Consider the following 23,585-nt stretch of genomic DNA (forward strand, 5'->3'; position numbering starts at 1 on the left):
ATGAAGACGAGATTATCAGTTTCCACCAACCCTTTTTTCCCCCATGGAAGATATGCAAGGCATGTACAGGTTGTGTCAATAATCCTAGCTGGTCAGGCAGCATCTAGGGAACAGGAGAATCGACGTTTCGGGCATTAGCCCTTCTTCAGGAATGAGGGAAGTTGGTCCAGCAGGCTAAGATAAAAGATAGGGAGGAGGGACTTGGGGGAGGGGCGTCGGAAATGTGATAGGTGGAAAGAGGTCAAGGTGAGGGTGATAGGTCAGACTGGGGTGGGGGCGGAGAGGTCGGGAAGAAGATTGCAGGTTAGGAAGGCGGTGCTGAATTTGATGGATTTGACTGAGACAGGCTGGGGGGAGGGGAAATGAGGAAACTGGTGAAATCCGAGTTCATCCCTTGTGGTTGGAGGGTTCCTAGCCGGAAGATGAGGCGTTCTTCCTCCAACCTCTTTCGCTGTGGTCTGACGATGGAGGAGTCCAAAGACCTGCATATCCTTAGTGGAGTGGGAGGGGGAATTGAAATGTTGAGCTACAGGGTGGTTGGGTTGGTTGGTCCGGGTGTCCCAGAGGTGTTCTCTGAAACGCTCCGCAAGTAGGCGGCCTGTCTCCCCAATATAGAGTAGGCCACATCGGGTGCAAAGGATGCAATAAATGATATGTGTGGAGGTACAGGTGAATCTGTGGCGGATATGGAAGTTTCCTTTGGGGCCTTGGAGGGAGGTGAGGGGGGAGGTGTGGGCGCAAGTCTTGCACCTCCTGCGGTTGCAGGGGAAGGTGCCGGGAGTGGAGGTTGGGTCGGTGGGGGGTGTGGATCTGACGAGGGAGTCACAGAGGGAGTGGTCTTTACGGAATGCTGATAGGGGAGGGGAGGGAAATATATCCTTGGTGGTGGGGTCCGTTTGGAGGTGGCGGAAATGGCGGCGGATGATGCGCTGTACATGGAGGTTAGTGGGGTGGTAGGTGAGGACCAGTGGGGTTCTGTCCTGGTGGCGGTTGGAGGGGCAGGGTTCAAGGGCGGAGGATCGGGAAGTGGAAGAGATGCGGTGGAGGGCATCGTCGACCACGTCGGGGGGGAAATTGCGGTCCTTGAAGAAGGAGGCCATCTGGGATGTGTGTTTTTGGAACTGGTCCTCCTGGGAGCAGATGCGGCGGAGTCGAAGGAATTGGGAGAATGGGATGGCTTTTTTACAGGGGGCAGGATGGGAGGAGGTGTAGTCCAGGTAGCTGTGGGAGTCGGTTGGTTTGTAGTAGATGTCCGTACAGCTACCTGGACTACACCTCCTCCCATCCTGCCCCCTGTAAAAACGCCATCCCATTCTCCCATATCCTTCGACTCCGCCGCATCTGCTCCCAGGAGGACCAGTTCCAAAAACGCACATCCCAGATGGCCTCCTTCTTCAAGGACCGTAATTTCCCCCCTGACGTGGTCGACGATGCCCTCCACCGCATCTCTTCCACTTCCCGATCCTCCGCCCTTGAACCCTGCCCCTCCAACCGCCACCAGGACAGAACCCCACTGGTCCTCACCTACCACCTCACCAATCTCCATGTACAGCGCATCATCCGCCGTCATTTCCGCCACCTCCAAACGGACCCCACCACCAAGGATATATTTCCCTCCCCTCCCCTATCAGCATTCCGTAAAGACCACTCCCTCTGTGACTCCCTCGTCAGATCCACACCCCCCACCGACCCAACCTCCACTCCCGGCACCTTCCCCTGCAACCGCAGGAGGTGCAAGACTTGCGCCCACACCTCCCCCCTCACCTCCCTCCAAGGCCCCAAAGGAAACCTCCATATCCGCCACAGATTCACCTGTACCTCCACATATATCATCTATTGCATCCTTTGCACCCGATGTGGCCTCCTCTATATTGGGGAGACAGGGCGCCTACTTGCGGAGCGATTCAGAGAACACCTCTGGGACACCCGGACCAACCAACCCAACCACCCTGTAGCTCAACATTTCAATTCCCCCTCCCACTCCACCAAGGATATGCAGGTCTTTGGACTCCTCCATCGTCAGACCACAGCGAAACGACGGTTGGAGGAAGAACGCCTCATCTTCCGGCTAGGAACCCTCCAACCACAAGGGATGAACTCGGATTTCACCAGTTTCCTCATTTCCCCTCCCCCCAGCCTGTCTCAGTCAAATCCATCAAATTCAGCACCGCCTTCCTAACCTGCAATCTTCTTCCCGACCTCTCCGCCCCCACCCCAGTCTGACCTATCACCCTCACCTTGACCTCTTTCCACCTATCACATTTCCGACACCCCTCCCCCAAGTCCCTCCTCCCTATCTTTTATCTTAGCCTGCTGGACCAACTTCCCTCATTCCTGAAGAAGGGCTAATGCCCGAAACGTCGATTCTCCTGTTCCCTAGATGCTGCCTGACCTGCTGCGCTTTTCCAGCAACACATTTCCATCTCTGATCTCCAGCATCTGCAGACCTCACTTTCTCCTCAATAATCCTAGCAACCATTTGTGGTGGGCACTGTCTCATGATGCTCAAACAGCCCTCTCAAACAGCATGTTCAAATTCCTGTTGTCTACACAAACCAGGCTCCACGTGTAAGCGCATGTAATTTCCAACACGCTAAAATGAATCATGCTGTGTGTTAAACTGATAGTCTTAAACTGGTTTCCAGTGTAAAGCTTAGTACAATCACGATTATTTAATAAATGTTGTCCAATAGCAGAATTATACCTAATGTTGGACATTATGTACTACGCTTGTGAACAGGGGCTGTTTGAGCACCATGAGACATTGCCTACCACAATGGTCTCTAGGATTGTTGACACAATCTGTCTGTTGTTGGGGCAACAGTGGAAAAAAGAATAAGGCTGAAGCTTTTACATCAATCCTCACCCAGAAGTGCAGATGATCCATTTTGGACTCCTTCAGTTGACCCCCACATCACAGATGCCATTCTTCAGCTAATTCAATTCACTGCACTTGATATTAAGAAACAAATGAAAACACTGAATATTGTGAAGTCTATGGGATCTAGCAGCATCCTGGGGGAGATGGTGGCAAAGTGTAATGTCCCTGGGCTAGTAATCCAGCAGACCAGGCTACTGTTCTGAGTGCATGGGTTTGAATCCCATCATAGCAGGTAGTGAAATTTGAATTCATTAAACGAAAATGTTGAATTAAAAGCTGATATTTTGCTAACGTTGTTAATAGTTGTAAAAAAAAACCCATTTAGTTTACTAATGCTCTTTAAGAAAGGAAGTCTGCCAATCATACCCAGTTTGGCCCACATGTGACTCCAGACCCACTGACTGTTAAGTGCCTTCTGAAATAATTGATAGAGCCAAACAGTTCTTGATTAGTTCCAAACAGTTCCACCAGGACCACTCAGCTCCTGACCTCATTACAGCCTTGGTCCAAATATGGACAAAAGCACTGAATTCAAAAAGTCAGCATTTATTGCTCGTCCCTAATTGTCCTCAATAAAGTGATGAGTCACATTCTTGAAGTGCTGCAGTCCATGTGCCATAGGTGCATTCACAGTGCTGGTAGGGAGGTAGTTCCACGTGTGACACAGTCACACTGAAGTTCTTTGATAGTCGCGGCTTTAATTATCTTCATATACCATCAGTCACACCTCCTCACACTAAAGTAACTTTAAAAACAAAACTTTAAAAACCAAGCAAACAGCTTGGTGACAAGGATAATAACGCTTCAGGGTAAAATCCTGTGAGAAGAACATGTCGTCACTTGAGCTGACACAGACAATCATTCCTGAAGCTAAGTTATAACCAGCTCACACTGGAGAACTAAAGACAGCATGAGTCATGACTTTGAGGAACTGCACAATAGCGAGTTTTCATTGCATATCTTACTCTGCATAATGCCTGAAGATTCATTGCATGAAATTCATCATCGACGCCTACTTGGGAAATGAACCATTTCTCAGAACTCCATCTGCCAAGCATAAGAATATTTCTAAGAGATAAAATAATTTGTCGTTTAGCAATGTTCTTCTTGCATGCAGAATCAGTCTTGACTCAATGTTAGAAATCCCACCAGAGTTAGAAGATTGTGCATTCACACCCACTCCAGAGATTCAAGTGCAAATGTCTCAACATCAAGATCCTGCAAAATGATTCACTTTCTGACTTCCCAACGCCGGTCCACCATCGACAAGGCACAAGTCAGGAATGTGAGGGAATATTCTCCACTTACCTGGATGAGTGCACTTACCTGGAAGGTTGAGACCATCCAGGGACAAAGCAGCTGGCTTGATTGGCACTACATCCATAAATATTCTCTCCATCCACCACCAACACTCGCAAGCAGCAGTGTGTACAATTTTCAAGATATGCACTGCAAAAATCCACCAAGGATCCTTAGACAGAATCTTCCAAATGACTATTTTGATAATGTACGAAAGAAGTTCAGCGAGAATTCATTAGAACCTCAGCAAGGCCCACCTCAACATCAAGATCATCCTGTTCCACCTTTTATGTTTTACACAAGCGACATGGCGAGATTCTCACTAAGCAGCTACAGAATGCCAGTTGATGTGTATTAACGCTTGTGAAACACATTGCTAACAACACACCTTACCCCATTGTTCTTCAGAAACCCATTTTACCAAACTCGACAGAGAGTCCCTGTCAGATTCAGCTCACTGCTTCCTCCAAATGATCTCCATTTTTGACCATGGACATCAGCAACTCAGGGCACACTCCATGGGCACCAGCCGCACATACCCCACATCCATGGACATTGGTATCTGTCACATTCCTAAGTACCTTCATGGCACATCTCCAGTTCACTCACTACATACTTCTGCACTGTGGACTGCTCTGGTAACTATCATTGTAATGCTGCAGCAAGGACAATGTGTGCTCAGGGATACTCACTCAGCTCAGGGACTGGACCAAGTTGCATCTCTGGGCTGTTCACTCACTATCAGAGCACTCACTCACTCTGAGCCTGTCTGGATGCTTACAGCATCCCTGCCTTACACTGCCTTGCCTTTCAGAGAAACCAAGCTCCTATTCCTGCTGCTTGCCCTTGCTGTTTAGCGCAGACACAAAGGAAGAAGGCTTCTTATAGATCTCAGCAGGCCTCAGTCCAGTTAAGGGATTAGCCTTCTATTGGGACAGCTCTGGACTGACAGTGCTGGTCTAGATTCACAGCAGTTTGTTAAAGATGATGCCGCTGAGTTCCACACGGCCTGGTTTTTCAGAAAGGCACATGCTAAAATGGGACAGAAGTCAGACATGACAGACCTGTCAGGAGCGGGGTAGCTGGTTAATCAGGTATGGTTTAGTAAGAAGTGGTGAAGGTATTTGCTAGGCCTCATGTCGCAACAAAAAATTAATACAATTTGAATATAGGCAAAAAAAAAGTAAAATTCACCACATTGTTCCTGCTGCTGTGTATTGTTTAAATGTTATTTGCACAGTTTCGCAGTGGACCTACTTAAATTGTGAAAATGTAGATAAATATTTGCAGAATATCACTCTGATATCACCGTGTGGGTAGTTCAGTGGTTAGCACTGCTACCTCACAGCGCCAGGGACCTGGGTTTGATTCCAGCCTCGGGTGACTGTCTGTGTGGAGTTTGCACATTCTCCCCGTGTCTGAGTGGGTTTCCTCTGGGTGCTCCGGTTTCCTCCCACAATCCAAAGACTTGCATGTTAGGTGAGCTGGCCATGCTAAATTGCTGTAGTGTTCAGGGATGTGTAGGTTAGGTTAGGGGGAATGGGTCTGGGTGGGTTACTCTTTGGAGGGTCAGTGTTGGGCTGAAGGACCTGTTTCCACACTGTGGGGATTCTACAATAAGTATTGTATATTCTGATTCAAAACGAAAACTTTATTTAAGTCACTTCATATTTCAACATTGATCATTCATTCAGTAACAAATTTTAATTTGCAGATTCAGCGACTTTTTCAGCAATTTCTGTGAATGGGACTCAACATATCCAAGACCGAAAGATTTAAAATTTCCGCGAGCTTTGCAAATCCCAAAGAAAGGGAGTGTTTTCGACTATGTCTACCTCAAAAGAACCTTTTCATCATGGTGCACATGGAGAGACCTGATCACTACTGTTGACATTCAGCAGAGTATAAATGTAGGCAGTTATTAAGGAATATATTCATGGAGATATGTGGTTACTAAGATGAGTAATTGTTCAGGGATGTATTCATTAGACACTTACGAAAGTATGTACTTAATAAGGGACTCATTTCCTAAAATTCGTATGTACTAAGGGATGTAATAAAATCAGGTGAACCTGGTGAAACTACCAAACAGGACTACTTGCATGTCAAACAGTACAGGCAGCAAGTGTTGGACCATGCTAAGTGATCCTGCAACCAATGGATCAGATCTAAGTTTTGCTGTCCTGTTATGTCCAGTCATGAATGGTGGTGGAACTCACTGGAGGATGAGGCTCCACAAATATCCCCATCCACAATGATGGAAGAGACTAACATCAGTACAAAAGATAAGGCTGAAGCAGTTGCAACAATCTTTAGCCAGAATTGCTGAGTCGATGATCTGTCTCAGCCTCCCACAGAGGTTCTAAGCATCTCATGCCAATCTTCAGCCAATTCAATTCACTCCGTGTGATATCAAGAAATGGCTGGTTGCATTAGCTATTGCAAAGGTTATGGGCCCCAACAAGATTCCAGCAGTAATCCTCAAGATTTGTGTTCCAAATGTTGCCACAACCCTAGCCAAGTTATTTCAGTACACTTATAACACTGGCATCTACCCAAATAATATGGAAAATTGCCCAAGTATATCCTGAACACAAAAAGCAGGACAATCCAACCTGCCAATTACCACCCCATCAGTCCACTGTCAAATCATCAATAAAGTGATGGAAGATGTCAACAACAATGTTATCAAGCAGCATCTGCTCAGTTTGACTCTGCCAGGACCACTCAGTTCTTGACCTGGGCAGCACAGTGGCTCAGTGTTTAGCACTACCGCCATCACAGTGCCAGGTCCCAGGTTCGATTCCAACCTCGGGCGACTGTCTGAGTGGAGTTTGCACATTCTCCCCGTGTCTGCATGGGTTTTCTCTGGGTGCTCCAGTTTCCTCCCACAGTCCAAAGATGTGCAGGTCAGGTGAATTGGCCGTGGTAAATTGCCCGTAGTGTTAGGTGCATCATTCAGAGGGAAATGGGTCTTGGTGGGTTCCTTCGGAGGGTCGGTGTGGACTGGTTGGGCCGAAGGGCCTGTTTCCACACTGTAGGAAATCTAATCTAAAAAAAAGTCTTGGTTGAAACATGGACAAATGAGTTGATTTTCAGAGGTGAGGTGAGAGTGACAGCACTTGATATCCAGGCTGCATTCGACTGAGATTGGCACCAAGGAGCCCTAGCAAAACTGGAATCAGTGGGTATCAAGGTAAAACTCTCCACTAGTTGGAGTCATACCAGCACATAGGAAGATGATCATAGTTGTTGGAGATCAGTCACCCCAGCTCCAGGACATCCCTGCAGGACCAGCTCAGGGTAGTGTCCTAGGCCCAACCATCTTCAGGGTAGTGTCCTAGGCCTGACCATCTTCAGCTGCTTCAATGTGCTTTCCTCCAAAGTAAATTGAGAAATGAGAATGTCCATGGATGGTACCTCATTTGCCTGTCCATTGCAGTCTGTCTAACAAAGTCAGAAATATGAGGAAGAGCTTTGCTCACTTCCTCTCAGACACCACTCACAGCTGAATACTGATTTCTAAGGCAAAACGTTAGGAAGAGTATAAAAACCAGAAACATCCATTTGCAATAAGCAAACTGTGCTGGAACTACAGATGGTATGTGTTGCCATAGAGTTTGCAACACTGTGCCTATCCTTCCAGGAACATAGCCAGGGGACCTGTTTTTCCAGAGGTGGCTTCCTAAATTGCCAGCATCACATTTGCCTCAATGGTCTCTCCTTCATGCTGTCAGTTCAGTCAGATACAATTCTGGAACCTCCCAGCCAGCCCCAGAGAGGTAAAAAATCCTGCTTGAGTCAGAGACCCCAGTAAGTTGTTATCAATCAGCTCCTCATCACCTCAATAGGGGTGGTGCCGTCTCACAGTAATGGCTAATGCTGCCATCTCACAGTGCCAAGGACCTGGGTTCAATTCCGACCCCAGGCAACTGTCTGTGTGGATTTTGCACATTCTCCCATGTCTGCATGTGTTTCTTCCAGGTGCTCTGGTTTCCTCCCACAGTGCATAGACGTGCAAGTTTGGTGGATTGGCTATGCTAAATTGCCCATAGTGTTCAGGGATCTGTATGTTAAGTGCATTAACCAGGGGAAATGTAAGGTTACAGGGAAAGGGTAGGGGATGGGTCTGGATGGGCTGCTTTTTGGAGGGTTGGTGAGGTCTTAATGGGCCAAATGGCCTGTTTTCACACTGTAGGGATTCTATGGAAATTCTATAGATATTGTGAATGATAGCTCAGGTACAAAATGGCCAGTGTAGAGGAAATTTAGATCACAAGCCATGTTTAATTCTCCTTCAGTCAATCAACCAATCAACCTTTCACCTTCTGTATCTCCAAATCTTCCTGCTTCTTGTTAAGGATGAGTTATCATTCCTTATTCGACACTAAATATAATTAAAACCAAATTATTAAAAGGATGTTTGTTTTTGTTATATTACACCCAACTGTTATAATCACTATATTGTTCAGCTAGTATCTGGATTATTGATATGACAACTATAATACAGTTAATGGTAAAGCTCGTGACAGTTCTGAATAACAGGTTCTGAGTGAATATTATTACAATTCATCAGTAAGATATTGTCAGGCTGGAGTGATCTCAGTGTTGGTATGTATTCTTTTGCATGTCATTACTGTTCTTGATGGATATCCTGGGCTGTGCACTGGACTCACCCTCAACCTATCCAGGCTGACGGTCAAGATATTCGGGTAGGTCAAAGCCACCAGTAACATTTCGGAGCTCACTGGAGACTATATTTCAGTTGCTGCTATTTTGCTTGTAATTAATCTTGTAAGAGACAGAGTGGAACTGTTAAGCCCTGCTATTGAATATGTCATCTCCTATAATGCCAAGGGACTCCACTGACATGCGAAACTGCACCAATTCAAATATATAATCAGTCTTCATTGTGCTAACTCCAGTCTGAAACTTCACTCTTCTGAGTCATGCCATGGAAACAAATCATTGAATTCCACCATAGTTAAAGTTTGAAGTAGCTAGGGGTAAGGGATTGAAAATGGAATCTACCCATTTTCATAGCAATCTCCTCACTGAATATACATTCAAGTCCTCTGTATTTTGCTGATAGCTTGAGATTGCAACAGGGTAAAATGAGAAGTGTCACTTGAATGAAATTACTGCCAGGAAATTCAGTGACTATTGGATTTTGACATTGGAAAAAAACCCAAGAATGAATTATAGATGTACAGTTCAAAATCCAAGAATCATAATTTTGATTACAGACTAATGTAAGCAGCAGGGGCAAGGCCACAGAGGGAGTTCGAAACAAGCATTAGAATTTTGAAATGAAGGCATCAGAGCCGAGTTGAGAGGGTTTCAGCGGCAGATGAGCTGAGACAAAGACAAATCTGGTGAGAGTTACAGAGGTCAGAATAGATGGTCTTCATGATAGTGCAAAAAGGAGGTTCAATCTCATCTTGGGGTCAAATGTTTCACTGCAGAATGACATTTACACTGTAAATTGAGGTCATTCAGCCCATCATATCTGTACTGCCTAATAAACTTGCTACTTTGACTCTTTGAATATTTTAGGCTTTCTACTCCCTCAATGAATAAATTATTGGTGAACCTAGCTTGATCACTTGCTCAACTGTGTTGAAGAATAATTGTCATTTAATGTTGTGCCATTTACTGTTCTTGCAGAATCTTCTTTGAAAGGGCTGACATTTTACTTGGCATTCCTAATCACTCAGCTCATATCAGCAGGCTTGAATTTGGAGTCAACAGTTGTTCCCTGTGCCATGTGGCAATCTGACTCAGGAAAATGATGAGATCTTTAATCAGCATTCTCAGGTTACCATAGAATGTACAGTATAAAAAGAGGCCATTCAACCCATTGTGTCTATACTGGCTCCAGAAAGAGCTATCCAGTTAGTCCCACTCTCTAGCACCATCACCATAACCTTCTAAATTTATCACTTTCAAACATATATCCAACTCTCTTTTGAAACATACTTTGGAATCTGCCTCCACTACTTTTGCAGGCATTGCATTCTAAATCCTAACAACTCTCTGAGTATAGAAGTTTCTCATCATCTCACTCTGGGCTCTCTTGCTGACATCCTTGAAATTGTGACCCTTAGTTACTGACATTCCAATTAGTAGAAACAGAATATCCTCCTTTACCCTGTCAGAATTGTTCAATTTTGAACATCTCAATAGGGTCACCTCTTATTCTTCTTTGCTCCAAGGAAAATTAGTCCAATCTCTCTAATGTTTCCTTGTGTGTAAAATTCCTCATTCCTGGTATCATTTCAGTAAATCTCCTTTGCACTCGCTCCAGGGCTTTAACGTTCATCCTTTAATAAGGCGCCCAGAACTGAACACAGTACTCCAAATACATTCTGACCAATGATTTGAAGAGGTGTAGCATCACTTGTTCACTTTTGTTATAGTTTCAGATGGGAAGACGGTAAGTACTTACCAAATGCAGCAATCAAACTGTTATGGTTCATTCCTCATGGTTAACCAGAATTAATCACAAAATCTTGGACCCTCAGCAGCTGGTAGAAGTAAATGAGTCATCTTGTAGCTCAAATGTTTATCGTTTATTCTGTAATGAAGATCCACTAAATACCGATCTCACAAAAGTTTATTTGTATCAGAAGAGAAAACCTTCAAGCTCCTTCGTAATGCAGACTGACCATTTCTTATCAGGTGGTACTGTGGAAATTTGGGATCTGTTTTACTAATAAAGTCAGAGTAGAATTTTGAAATCAGAGTCAGGCTTTTGGGGCCTTTAAGTATATTGTTTACCTATTAAGCAGAAAGGTCTGAAATAACTTCATATTGACAATGGTACAACAATTCTATAAATCCGACAATGCTACTCCCTTTATGGCCTGTGGGGAATCACCCATTAATTTCCTTATTGAGATTGTTAAGTATGAGTTCCCTTGTAACAGGCAATGGCATGTCTGGCTGGAACTCATCACCTGAGCCCTTTATAAAGTAGACCTAGGAATCAGTCTGCATAACTGTCTTTCCCAGGCTGGGGCTAGCCTATGTATACCATGAGTAGTGGCTCTATTTTGGTGTTTCTGTTTATTCATGTCATCCTAAAGTTATACTTTTATTGTTCCTGCAGCTAAATGACATTATTGTTGACACCACGGAGACAGCGATGCAGACGTATTTTCTTGAGAGATTGTTGCTGCACAATAAGCCATTGCTATTTGTAGGACCCACAGGCACTGGCAAGACAGCTATCATCAACAGATTCCTGCGAAATCTCATGGCCCAAAAATATACTGTGTGCCAAATCACTTTCTCAGCACAGACTACAGCCAATCAAACCCAGGAGATCATCCTCACACAGCAAGAAAAGTATGCATACTAATTGATCATCAAATAATCAGCTTGAATTTTTTTGCAGTGGGAATAAGGTTTCATTTGACTGAGCATGAAATTGAAGGAATCTAATCTGTGAAGGAGCTAATGCTTTTGCCAGGAGCTGTTTTGGAGTGAGAAAGAGTCCTTTTGGTTGAACTTTGTTGTTTTAATATTTTCAATTCCAAAGCAAAGATACAACTGGGTAAAGGAACAAATTCACAAATGGTATCCAGTCCAGTCTCAAAGCAGGGAATCTGCCTCGACACTTTGGGAAAGCTGATAGCTGCCAAAGGGCGAAGAATATAGATTAGAGGATAGAGTAAATGAACAAGAAGACATGGGATTATGCAAGTAACCAGTGCGATAAGACACCTAATCTGCAGTGATAACTCCCATGTTTATTCCAGAAAGAGAGTAAAAGGAGTAAACTCCTGCCTCCATCTTCCTCATCTCTCCCCCTGCCAATTCCTCATTGATTTCCTGAAATGTCCAACCACCTCTCAGTTCTGTTCTTACAGAACAGAAATTGATCCAACTGGACCATTCACTATTCTCTTTTCCAAAATGAATATATTTTAGAAACAAAATCAAATTGCTGGAAAAGCTCAGCAGGTCTGGCATCATCTGTGAAAAGAAATAAGAGTTAATGTTTCAGGTCTGGTGACTTTTCCTTGGAGGAAGGGTAACTGGAGCTTTTCCAGTAATTGCTGTTTTTGTTTCTGATATACAGCATCTGCAGTTCTTTCATTTTTTATTGAATATTTTTAGGAATGACTGGTGTAATTTTTCAATTTGTCTTGAATCGTCCAACAACATATCTCCTTTTATTATTTCCGAAGGCATTAATCTTCAAATCATAGATAATCCTGGCTTATCCTGAAGGATTGGCAATGTGAAAATGGGGAAGGTTGTTGAATCTCTGAGTGAATCTCTGAGGGAGCTGTGTTACTGCCCGGGAACAGTTCATTTCCATTTTCTAACTTGCTGGATTTAACAGCTACTAATTCCTCAGTAGTTATCCCAGTGCTGGGAATACTGGGTCACTCCAAATCAATGATGCTGAAGCTGATTGAAGTGGGAAGAGAAAGCAAGAGAGTAGGAGTGAATTTAAGGGGCAGAGCGTGAAAGAGTGAGAGGGAGAGACAGATACATTTCCGACGTCGTGAATGTGGCCACTGTTTATAATTCTACACGGTGATGGATCACCTGAATGTAGAAACCAATTGAATAATGACCACCCATATCATTTTACTAAACAGGAGGAGAAAAATTATCTCTGGGACCCAGCAAGTTAGAAGAGTTTATGTTTTTGTTGATGACCTCAACATGCCAGCAAAGGAGAAATATGGAGCCCAGCCTCCAGTGGAACTGCTTCGTCAATGGATAGACCACGGCTATTGGTTTGACAGGTAAGCTCACTGTTACACCATATCCCTGTGGAAACAATACAGCCATATTCTACAGTGCAGGAGGCTTGCTTATTTTAAAGTTCCTGAAGCAAATTTTGTTTTGCTGCTTCTGTAATTTGGGAAGCCAAAACAACCAAGTTGAAGAAAGATTCATAAATCCCATTCTCTTCATTCTGTCCTTACTCAGGTAGACCCTATCAGCCAAGTTAATAAGAGAACCCATTTTCAATAACACAACATTGCTGGCAATTTAGTCAGTATCACCATCAGGATATCTTGAAGATTTGTTTATAATCTTGTTTATTCCCCACAACTGGATCAACTTGTGAAATGGAGAAAGGGAGGTTAAAATAAATTAGTGCTTCACTAGATTACAACAGATTGAGTTTTAGAAGCAGAGCCACTGGGACAGCCCTTTATAAGGAGCCCAATGTAATAGACAATAGACAATAGGTGCAGGAGTAGGCCATTCAGCCCTTCGAGCCTGCACCGCCATTCAATATAATCATGGCTGATCATTCCTAATCAGTATCCTGTTCCTGCCTTATCTCCATAATCCTTGATTCCACTATCTTTGAGAGCTCTATCCAACTCTTTCTTAAATGAATCCAGAGAGTGGGCTTCCACTGCCCTCTGGGGCAGAGCATTCCACACAGCCGCCACTCTCTGGGTGAAGAAGTTTCTCCTGAGCTCTGTCCTAAATGGTCTACCCCGTATTTTTAAGCTGTGTCCTCTGGTTCGGCATTCACCCATCAGTGGAAATATGTTTCCTACTGCCAGAGTGTCCAATCCTTTCATAATCTTATACGTCTCAATCAGATCCCCTCTCAGTCTTCGAATCTCAAGGGTATACAAGCCCAGTCGCTTCAGTCTTTCAGTGTAAGGTAATCCTGCCATTCCAGGAATTGACCTCGTGAATCTACGCTGCACTCCCTCAATAGCCAGAATGTCTTTTCTCAAATTTGGAGACCAGAACATCACACAGTACTCCAGGTGTGGTCTCACCAGGGCCCTGTACAGCTGCAGAAGCACCTCTTTGCTTCTATACTCAATTCCTCTTGTTATGAAGGCCAGCATGCTATTAGCCTTCTTCACTACCTGCTGTACCTGCATGCTTGCCTTCATTGACTGGTGTACAAGAACACCCAGATCTCTCTGTACTGCCCCATTACATAAATTGATTCCATTGAGGTAGTAGTCTGCCTTCCTGTTCTTGCCACCAAAGTGGATAACCATACATTTATCCACATTAAACTGCATCTGCCATGCATCTGCCCACTCACTTAACTTATCCAGGTCACCCTGTAATCTCCTAACATCCTCATCACATTTCACCCTGCCACCCAGCTTTGTATCATCAGCAAATTTGCTAATGTTATTGCTGATAACATTAGCAAATATCATTAACATATATTGTAAAAAGCTGCGGTCCCAGCACGGATCCCGGCAGTACCCCACTGGTCACTGCCTGCCATTCCGAAATGGAGCCGTTTATCACTACCCTTTGTTTCCTATTAGCCAACCAAATTTCAATCCAATCCAGTACTTTGCCCCCAATACCATGCGCCCTAATTTTACTCACTAGCCTCCTGCGTGGGACTTTATCAAAAGCTTTCTGAAAGTCCAGGTACACTACATCTACTGGATCTCCCTCATCCATCTTCAGAGTTACATCCTCAAAAAATTCAAAAAGATTAGTCAAGCATGATTTCCCCTTCATAAATCCATGCTGACTCTGTCCTATCCTGTTACTACTATCCAGATGTGCAGTAATTTTATCCTTTATAATAGACTCCAGCATCTTTCCCACCACTGAGGTCAGACTAACTGGTCTATAATTTCCTGCTTTCTCTCGCCCACCTTTCTTAAAAAGTGGTATAACATTAGCCACCCTCCAATCCTCAGGAACCGACCCCGAATCTATTGAACTCTGGAAAATAATCACCAACGCATCCACGATTTCCCGAGCCACCTCCTTCAGTACCCTGGGATGCAGACCATCAGGCCCCGGAGACTTATCAACCTTCAGTCCTAACAGTCTCTCCAACACCAAATCCTGGCAAATATAAATTCCCTTAAGTTCAGGTCCTTCAGCCACTGTTACCTCAGGGAGATTGCTTGTGTCTTCCCCAGTGAACACAGATCTGAAGTACCCATTTAATTCCTCTGCCATTTATTTGTTCCTAGTAATATATTCCCCTGTTTCTGTCTTCAAGGGCCCAATTTTTGTCCTAACCATTTTTTTGCCTTGCACATACCTAAAAAAGCTTTTACTATCCTCCTTAATATTCTTGGCCAGTTTACCTTCGTACCTCATTTTTTCTCTGCGTATTTCCTTCTTAGTAATCCTCTGTTGCTCTTTAAAAGCTTCCCAGTCCTCAGTTTTCCCACTTATCTTAGCTATGTTATACTTTTTCTCTTTTAACTTTATATGTTTCTTAACTTCCCTCGTCAGCCACGGCCGCCCATGCGTCCTCCTGGGATCTTCCTTCCTTTTGGGAATGAACTGATCCTGTAACTTCTGCATTATACACAGAAATATCCACCATTGTTCCTCCACGGTCATCCCTGCTAAGGTATTGCACCATTGAACTTTGGCCAGCTCCTCCCTCATAGCTCCATAGTTCCCTTTATTCAACAGAAGTACTGTCACTTCTGACTGTACCCTTTCCCTCTCAAATTGCAGATTGAAGCTTATTGTATTATGGTCACTACTTCCCAATGGCTCCTTCACTTTGAGGTCTCTGACCAATTCTGGTTCGTTACACAATACCAGATCCAGAATTGCCTTCTCCCTGGTCGGCTCCAGCACCAGCTGCTCTAAGAATCCATCTCTGAGGCACTCCACAAAGTCTCTTTCTTGAGGCCCAATACCATCCTGATTCTCCCAGTCTACCTGCATGTTAAAATCCCCCATAACAAATGTAGTAACATCTTTACGACAGGCCAATTTCGGCTCCTGATTTAACTTACATCCGACATCCAGACTACTGTTTGGGGGCTGTAGATAACTCCCAAGAGGGTCTTTTTACCCTTAGTATTTTGAAGCTCTATCCACACTGACTCTACATCTCCTGACTCTAGGTCCCCCCGCGCAAGGGACTGAATATCGTCCCTTACCAACAAGGCCACCCCACCCCCTCTGCCCGTCAGTCTGTCCTTACGATAACACATGTATCCTTGAATATTCATTTCCCAGGCCCTGTCCACTTGAAGCCACGTCTCAGTTATCCCCACAATATCGTATCTGCCAATTTCCAAAAGAGCCTCAAGCTCATCCATCTTATTTCTAATGCTTCGTGCATTCATGTATAGTATTTTTAATTTGTTACTGCTCTCACCCTTCCCATCAACCCTTATTTCACTCAACCTTACAGCATGATCCCTTTCTGAGTTTTCTGCCTCATTGATACAGTTGTCTTTCTTGACTTCTCTTATTCTAACCTTCCCTTCAATTTCCTTTTTAAATATCCAGCTTGTCCCCTCCCCCCCCGCTACTTAGTTTAAACGTAGCGGTGTTGCAGTAGAAAACCTGCCTGCCAGAATGCTGGTCCCTAACCTATTAAGGTGCAAGCCGTCTCTCTTGTAGAATTTATGCTTACCACAAAATATACCCCAGTGATCCAAGAACTTAATTTAGTTCATGAAGGTCTCTGATATAAAAATCAGATGAAGGAAATTGAAAATTGAAAATCTATAATTTGACACATCCATGTCACAAAAAAAACAAATATCAATGATATTTCTCTCTTGTTTTACATTTATCCTTCTTTTAGAACATCAATTTGAATTAACAATGGGTGGCATGGTGGCTCAGTGGTTAGCACTGCTGCCTTGCGGCACCAGGCATCTGGCTACGATTCCAGCCCTGGGTGGCTGTGTGGAGTTTGCACATTCTTCCCAAGTCTATGTGAGTTTCCTCTGGATGCTCCAGCTTCCATCCACAGCCCAAAGATGCAGGTTAGGTGGATTGGTCATGTTGAATTGTCTTGTAGAGTCCAAGGATATGTAAATTAATTGGATTAGCCATGGGATAGGGTGGGGCTGGGTCTGTGTGGGATGCTCTTTGGAGCTTCAGTATGAACCTGATAGACTGAATGGCCTCTTCGTACACTGTATGGATTCTATGAATTTAAAACTTGGGACAACCCATATTCAGGTGAAAGTGAGGACTGCAGATGCTGGAGATCAGAGTCGAGAGTGTGGTGCTGGGAAAGCACAGCAGGTCAGGCAGCATCCAAGGAGCAGGAAATTCAACGTTTCGGGCAAAAGTTGCTGTGCTTTTCCAGTGCCACTCTAATCTTAACAACCCATATTCAGTATATTCATCCTAACCAAGGTTTAAAACTCTCCTTAGTGTCGGCAACTAAATTCAGGCTTTTTTGCAGATTTGATCTCTGGATGTTGGTGGGTGGTAATCTGATGTGTTGAAACTTTATTGCTGGAACAGCACAGCAGGTCAGGCAGCATCCAGGGAACAGGAGATTCGACGTTTCGGGCACAGGCCCTTCTTCTCCTGTTCCCTGGATGCTGCCTGACCTGCTGTGCTGTTCCAGCAATAAAGTTTCAACTTTGATCTCCAGCATCTGCAGACCTCACTTTCTCCTCGGTAATCTGATGTGTGCCTCCTGTGGAGAGTCATCTGCTGTGGAGTGTGTTCCCTTCCCTTTCCCCTCTCTATTGGGAATGGGCTGTTCCCAAGCCTGTTCCAAATTCTCTGGAAGACTACTGCCATCAGGTGAATAGAGCATAGAACAATAGAGCACAGGCACAGACTATTCAGCTCACTGTGTCTGTGCCTGACTATGATGCCATTCAAAACTAATCCCATTTCCTGCACACAGTCCATATTGCTCTAGTCCCTTGTTCATGTATCTGTCTAAATGCCTCTTAAACATTGCTATCATATCTGCTTCTACCACCTCCCCTGGTATGGTGTTCTAGGCACCTATCACCCTCTATGTAAAAAACTTTCCTCATGCATCTCATTTAAACATTTCCCATCTCACCTTACATGTGCCCCTAGTATGTGACATTTCCACCCTGGGAAAGACTCCAACCATCCATCTTTTCTCGTAATTTTGTATATTTCGATCAGCTTGCCCCTCAGTCTCTGATGCTATGGCGATGTTCAGCTTCTGCCACCCTTTCCCGTGGCTCTTCCACTCACTGAGACTTCACCCTCGCTTTCTCCAGGCTTGATTGAGAACTCTTTGTGTTCTCTTTTAAATCTGTGCTGGAGTTGTTAGTTACCCAGATCTCTGTTAACAATAAAATATCTAAATTGACATTGGCAAATTTGAACTACCACAACCCTATAAAAAATTATTTGAGTAAACTCTAACCAGTGACACGTCCATGCTCTTCACTATGACCCCTTTTTTTAAATCGGTACACTGGAATTTAATTGAATTTATGGTTATGATTATTGATAATCACCTTATCAGACACGTGAAAACTGAAATAGGAGAAATATGTTTTCTTACACCTGATTCAGTGGCTGCTTTCAAAGTCTTTTAACAAATTCTCAATTTATTCCACAATACTTTCCTGAATGTGCCTCAATTTGTGGGCAGGTGAACACTGCAGCCATTTTATAAAATGTCAATTTTTAAACCTATTATTTAGTCCATTAAAATCTCATGGCATGGAGAGATTGTTGAATGAACAAAAGCTAAACAGGTCAGGACTCTATGCATTGCAGTTTAGAAGAATGAGAGGTGATCTCATTGAAACATATAAGATTCTTCATGGGTTGGGCAGATAAATGCTGAGAGGATGTTTCCTCTCATGGGGCAGTCTAGGACCAGAGGGCATAGTCTCAGAATAAATGGGCACCAATTGAAGACTGAGACAAGGAGGAATTTCTTCTCTCAGAGGACTGTGAGTCTGTGGAACTCCCTGCTGCAGACAGCTGTGGAGGCAGATTCCTTGTGTATACTTAAAGCTGCAACAGATAGATTCTTGATTAATAGAGGAATCAAGGGTTACATTGGAGCGGTAGGAAAGTAGATATGAGGAATGTTGAGTTAGCCATGATCCTATTGAATGGCAGAGCAGGTTCAAGGGGCTGAATAGTCTTATGCATGCTCCCATTTATTAAGGTCTTATGATCTTAAAATCAGATAAAGGTGGTTGAAAATCAACAATACATAATTTTACCACTATTGTGGCAAATGTCACAGCTCAATTTACCAAATTAAAATCATTAATAATCCCAAATCTTCATCAAATCTTCATCAAAGAAGGTTCTGGACTTAAAATTCTGCTTCAGTAATGAAGATCAATGATATAGATCAGACAGCTGTATACCAATGTACGCAGGTTCTGTATGATTGGTCAGGCCTGATAAACACAAGCCTTATTCCAGCTTGGATTAAAGCTGAGAATTCTGTCAATTTGTGTGCTGGTCTGGTCAGGACAGGAATCTGCCTGATAAATACAAGTCTTATTTCAGTTCGAAGATGAGGGTCTTAGTCTGATTTATGGTTCATTGACCAATTGTGACTAGCTGCCTACTAGCTGTGGTGGGCGTTTGGAATGCATTGCCAGCAGAGGTGGTAGAGGCAGGCACGGTAGATTCATTTAAGATGCATCTGGACAGTTGCATGAGTAGGTGGGGAGTAGATGGATACAGATGCTTAGGAATTGACCAACTGGTTTAGACAGTGCATTTGGATAGGCTCAGGCTTGGAGGGCCGAAGGGCCTGTTCCTGGGCTGTAAATTTTCTTTGTTCTTACTCAGTTTACCCAAGGTGTCATTGGTGATCAGAGAGATCACATCTTTACCACATCGTGTGAGAAAACAGCTCAAAATTCTTTTTATCCACTGCTATTCCTCTTTTCTACTTCCTGTCTCTCTGTCATCTCACCTCTTTTTTTCAGTCTTCCTCTTTCTCAAATAAGAGTCAGTTTGTGCAGTGGTGCAAAATTGGATAGAATGTATTAAGAGTTTGTTAAATTGCATTGCTAACCAATCTCCCTCTCTTGCTTAAAGGGAATAATTTTCATTTCTTTTCTCACACTCTGTGACAGAGTGAAAGCTAACCTTAACCAAATCAGTGCCAATTGTATTGAATGTAATTAAGTCAGCCAGGTGGACCTCATAGAATATGAGTTCCCTGATTGGGGCTGTTAATCTGGTCCAATGAGGGAGCCCTGTCTGACAGGTACAAACAGGAGTGTCACCGCAGGGAGTGGAGTGTGTTGCTTTCCCCTCCAACTCTATTTGGATTTAATCCCTGCCCTCCCCTTCACGGTTTGATCACACAGCATTCCCCTTAAACACTCGGGTGTTTCCTTTCTTCCTGGTGGTGAAACATCAATAATGATTTACAAACTTGTACTTCACGAATAAAAGAAGAAAAAAGAACAGGAGTATCAGAGATTCTGTTCGCTCTGACAGCTGACTCTGAAGGAGCTGGATCAGTGTCAAGGACAGTATAAATAAAGAGTGACTTGGTGATGGGATACCAGCCTGTGTGGGGCTATTTCACTAATGACTCATGCCCCTGTTCAAGCCAGTCAAACACGGTGAGAAGATTCTCAGCATTAGGCCAAGTTAGAATAATACACCATGTTTTATATTTATCTAAGACAGGAACAGAAGGAGAACATTCATCCCTTTGGGTCTGCTCTGCGATTGAATTAGACCATGTTGTTCTGTACTTTCACTTCATTTAGCCAACCTTGTCCCTTGTCAGTTCATGGCCTTATCTGATAATGATCTATTAATCTCGCCCTGAGTTTATCAATTGACCTGCAGCCCCAACAACTTTTCTTGGGGGAAGAGTTTCAGATTTCCACTCCTTGTTGTGTGAAGAACTGCACAAGACCTCAAAAGTCCAATCATTTTCAGCCACTTCATCAATGATATTCCCTCCATCATAAGGTCAGAAATGGGATGCTTGCTGATGATTGTATAATGTTCATGGTTCCGCAAATACTGAAGCAGTTCATGTTCAAATAGAGCAAGACCTGGACAATATCCAGGCTTGGCCTGACAAATGGCAAGTAACATTCATGCCACACAGATGTCAGGCAATGACCATCTCCAATATATAAGAATTTAACCACCATCTCTAGAAATTAATTGGCGTTACTATCACCAGTCCCCTACTATCAACTTCCTGAGAGTCACTATTGACCAAAAACTGAACTGGACTACCGACATAAATACAGTGGTTACAAGAGTGGTTCAGAGGCAAGGAATCTGCAGTAGGTAACTCACCCCCTGATTCCCCAAAGCCTGCCCATCATCTACAAAGTATAAGTCAGGAGTGTGATGGAATACACCTGCCTGGATAGATGTAGTCCCAACAACACTCAAGAAGTTTGACACTTTCCAGGACGTAGCAGCCCAATTGATTGCTATCACATCACAAACACTCATTCCCTCCACCATTAATGTTCATTGGCTGTCCTGTGTACTTTCTACAAGATGCACACTAGAAATTCTCCAAGGAGACACCTTCCAAATGCATGACCACTTCATTCTAGAATGACAAGGGCAGCAGATTTGGAAATGTATCACCATTCCTTCAGTGTTGCTGGGTCAAAACTGGAGAGCCCTCCCTCAGGGCATTCTGGGTTTACTTACAGCACACGGACTGCAGTTGGTCAAGAAGGCAGCTCACCCCCACCTTCTCAAGGTCAATTAGGGACAAACAATAAATGCTGGTACAGATAGTGACATGCACATCCCATGACAAAATATGAAAAAATACAATTCCAAGGGGAGTCTTGGTGCAGCGACTTGGGGATGTGGAGGGACGGGTAAATGCTTACTAAACAGACGCCTTGAAAACAAAAGCCCCACACTGATCTCCACCCCCCACGCCGATCTCCGCCCCCCACGCCGATCTCCGCCCCCATGCCCAACTCCGCCCCCATGCCCAACTCCCCCCCATGCCTAACTCCACCCCCATGCCTAACTCCACCCACATGCCTAACTCCGTCCCCACACCTAATCCCGCACCCACTCCCAGCTCCAGCCCCACACCAGGTCCCAGGTCCTAGCTCCCAGCCCTGCCGTATTTTCACCATCCCTCCAAACCTCCTCCTCTCTGAGGACGAAAGATCAGTCCACAGCAGAGGCCTCACCTTCATCCCCCTATGCTCCCAGATTAACGAGTTCAACACGCAGCGAGACATCGAAAAATTCTTCCACTGCCTTCGCCTCCGCGCCTACTTCTTCAACCAGGATTCTCGCCCACCCTCTAACGACCCCTTCTCCCGTCTCCAACACACCCCATCCACCTGGACACCCCGTGCTGGCCTCTTACCTGCCCTCGATCTCTTCATAGCCAACTGCCACTGCGACATTAACCGCCTCAACCTCTCACCCACTCCAACCTCTCACCCTCGGAACGTGCAGCCCTCCACTCCCTCCGTTCCAACCCCAACCTCACTATCAAACCGGCAGACAAGGGAGGCGTGGTGGTAGTTTGGCGCACCGATCTTTACACCGCTGAGGCTAAATGCCAGCTCGCGGACACCTCCTCCTACTGCACCCTTGACCATGACCCCACCTCCCACCACCAAACCATCATCTCCCAGACCATCCATAACCTCATCTCCTCAGGGGATCTCCCATCCACTGCCTCCAACCTCATAGTCCCACAACCCCGCACCTAGTGATGGAGTTTCTACCTCCTGCCCAAAATCCACAAACCTGACTGCCCCGGCTGACCCATTGTCTCAGCCTGCTCCTGCCCCACCGAACTCATCTCTGTATACCTCGACATGGTCCTGTTCCCCCTTAGTCCAAGAATTCCCCACCTATATTCCGGACACCACCCACGCCCTCCACCTCCTCCATGATTTTCACTTCCCCGGCCCCCAACGCCTTATCTTCACCATGGACATCCAGTCCCTATACACCTCCATCCCCCATCACGAAAGCCTCCAGGCCCTCCGCTTCTTCCTTTCCCACCGACCCAACCAGTACCCTTCCACTGACACCCTCCTTTGACTGACTGAACTGGTCCTCACTCTGAATAACTTCTCTTTCCAATCCTCCTACTTCCTCCAAACCAAAGGAGTAGCCATGGGCACCCGCATGGGCCCCAGCTATGACTGCCTCTCCATCAGATATGTGGAACAGTCCATCTTCCACGGTTACATTGGCACCACCTCCCAACTTTTCCTCCGCTACATCGATGACTGTATCGGTGCTACCTTGTGCTCCCACGAGGAGGTTGAACAGTTCATCCACTTTACTAACACCTTCCACCCGACCTCAAATTTACCTGGACCGTCTCAGACTCCTCCCTCCCCTTCCTAGACCTCTCCATTTCTATCTCAGGCAACTGACTCAACACGGACATTTACTATAAACCGACCGACTCCCACAGCTACCTGGACTACACCTCCTCCCAACCTGCCCCCTGTAAAAACGCCATCCCATAGTCCCAATTCCTTCGTCTCCACCGCATCTGCTCCCAGGAGGACCAATTCCAAAACCGAACAACCCAGATGGCCTCCTTCTTCAAAGACCCCAATTTCCCCCCAGACGTGATCGACGATGCCCTCCACCGCATCTCCTCCATTTCCCGCTCTTCCGCCCTTGAACCCCGTCCCTCCAATCGCCACCAGGACAGAATCCCACTGGTCCTCACCTACCACCCCACCAACCTCCA

At 44.9% G+C, this 23,585-nt stretch overlaps 1 protein-coding gene across 3 annotated transcripts in view; it reads left to right on the forward strand.

Annotated features, from left to right (window-relative positions):
• LOC122561437 (dynein axonemal heavy chain 3-like) overlaps positions 1-23,585 on the forward strand; it is a 557,691-nt gene that overhangs the window by 394,185 nt on the left and 139,921 nt on the right. For all 3 annotated transcript variants that reach the window (XM_087999740.1, XM_087999741.1, XM_087999742.1), the window contains 4 exons: positions 5,895-6,090; positions 8,872-8,892; positions 11,292-11,530; positions 12,796-12,945. In XM_087999740.1, the coding sequence (XP_087855866.1) occupies positions 5,895-6,090; positions 8,872-8,892; positions 11,292-11,530; positions 12,796-12,945 (606 nt within the window). The remainder of the gene's footprint in view (positions 1-5,894; positions 6,091-8,871; positions 8,893-11,291; positions 11,531-12,795; positions 12,946-23,585) is intronic.

This window comes from Chiloscyllium plagiosum, unplaced genomic scaffold, assembly GCF_037043375.1.
Source record: "Chiloscyllium plagiosum isolate Xiang-an unplaced genomic scaffold, Cpla_swu_hap1 HiC_scaffold_23, whole genome shotgun sequence".
NCBI classification, from domain to species: domain Eukaryota; kingdom Metazoa; phylum Chordata; class Chondrichthyes; order Orectolobiformes; family Hemiscylliidae; genus Chiloscyllium; species Chiloscyllium plagiosum.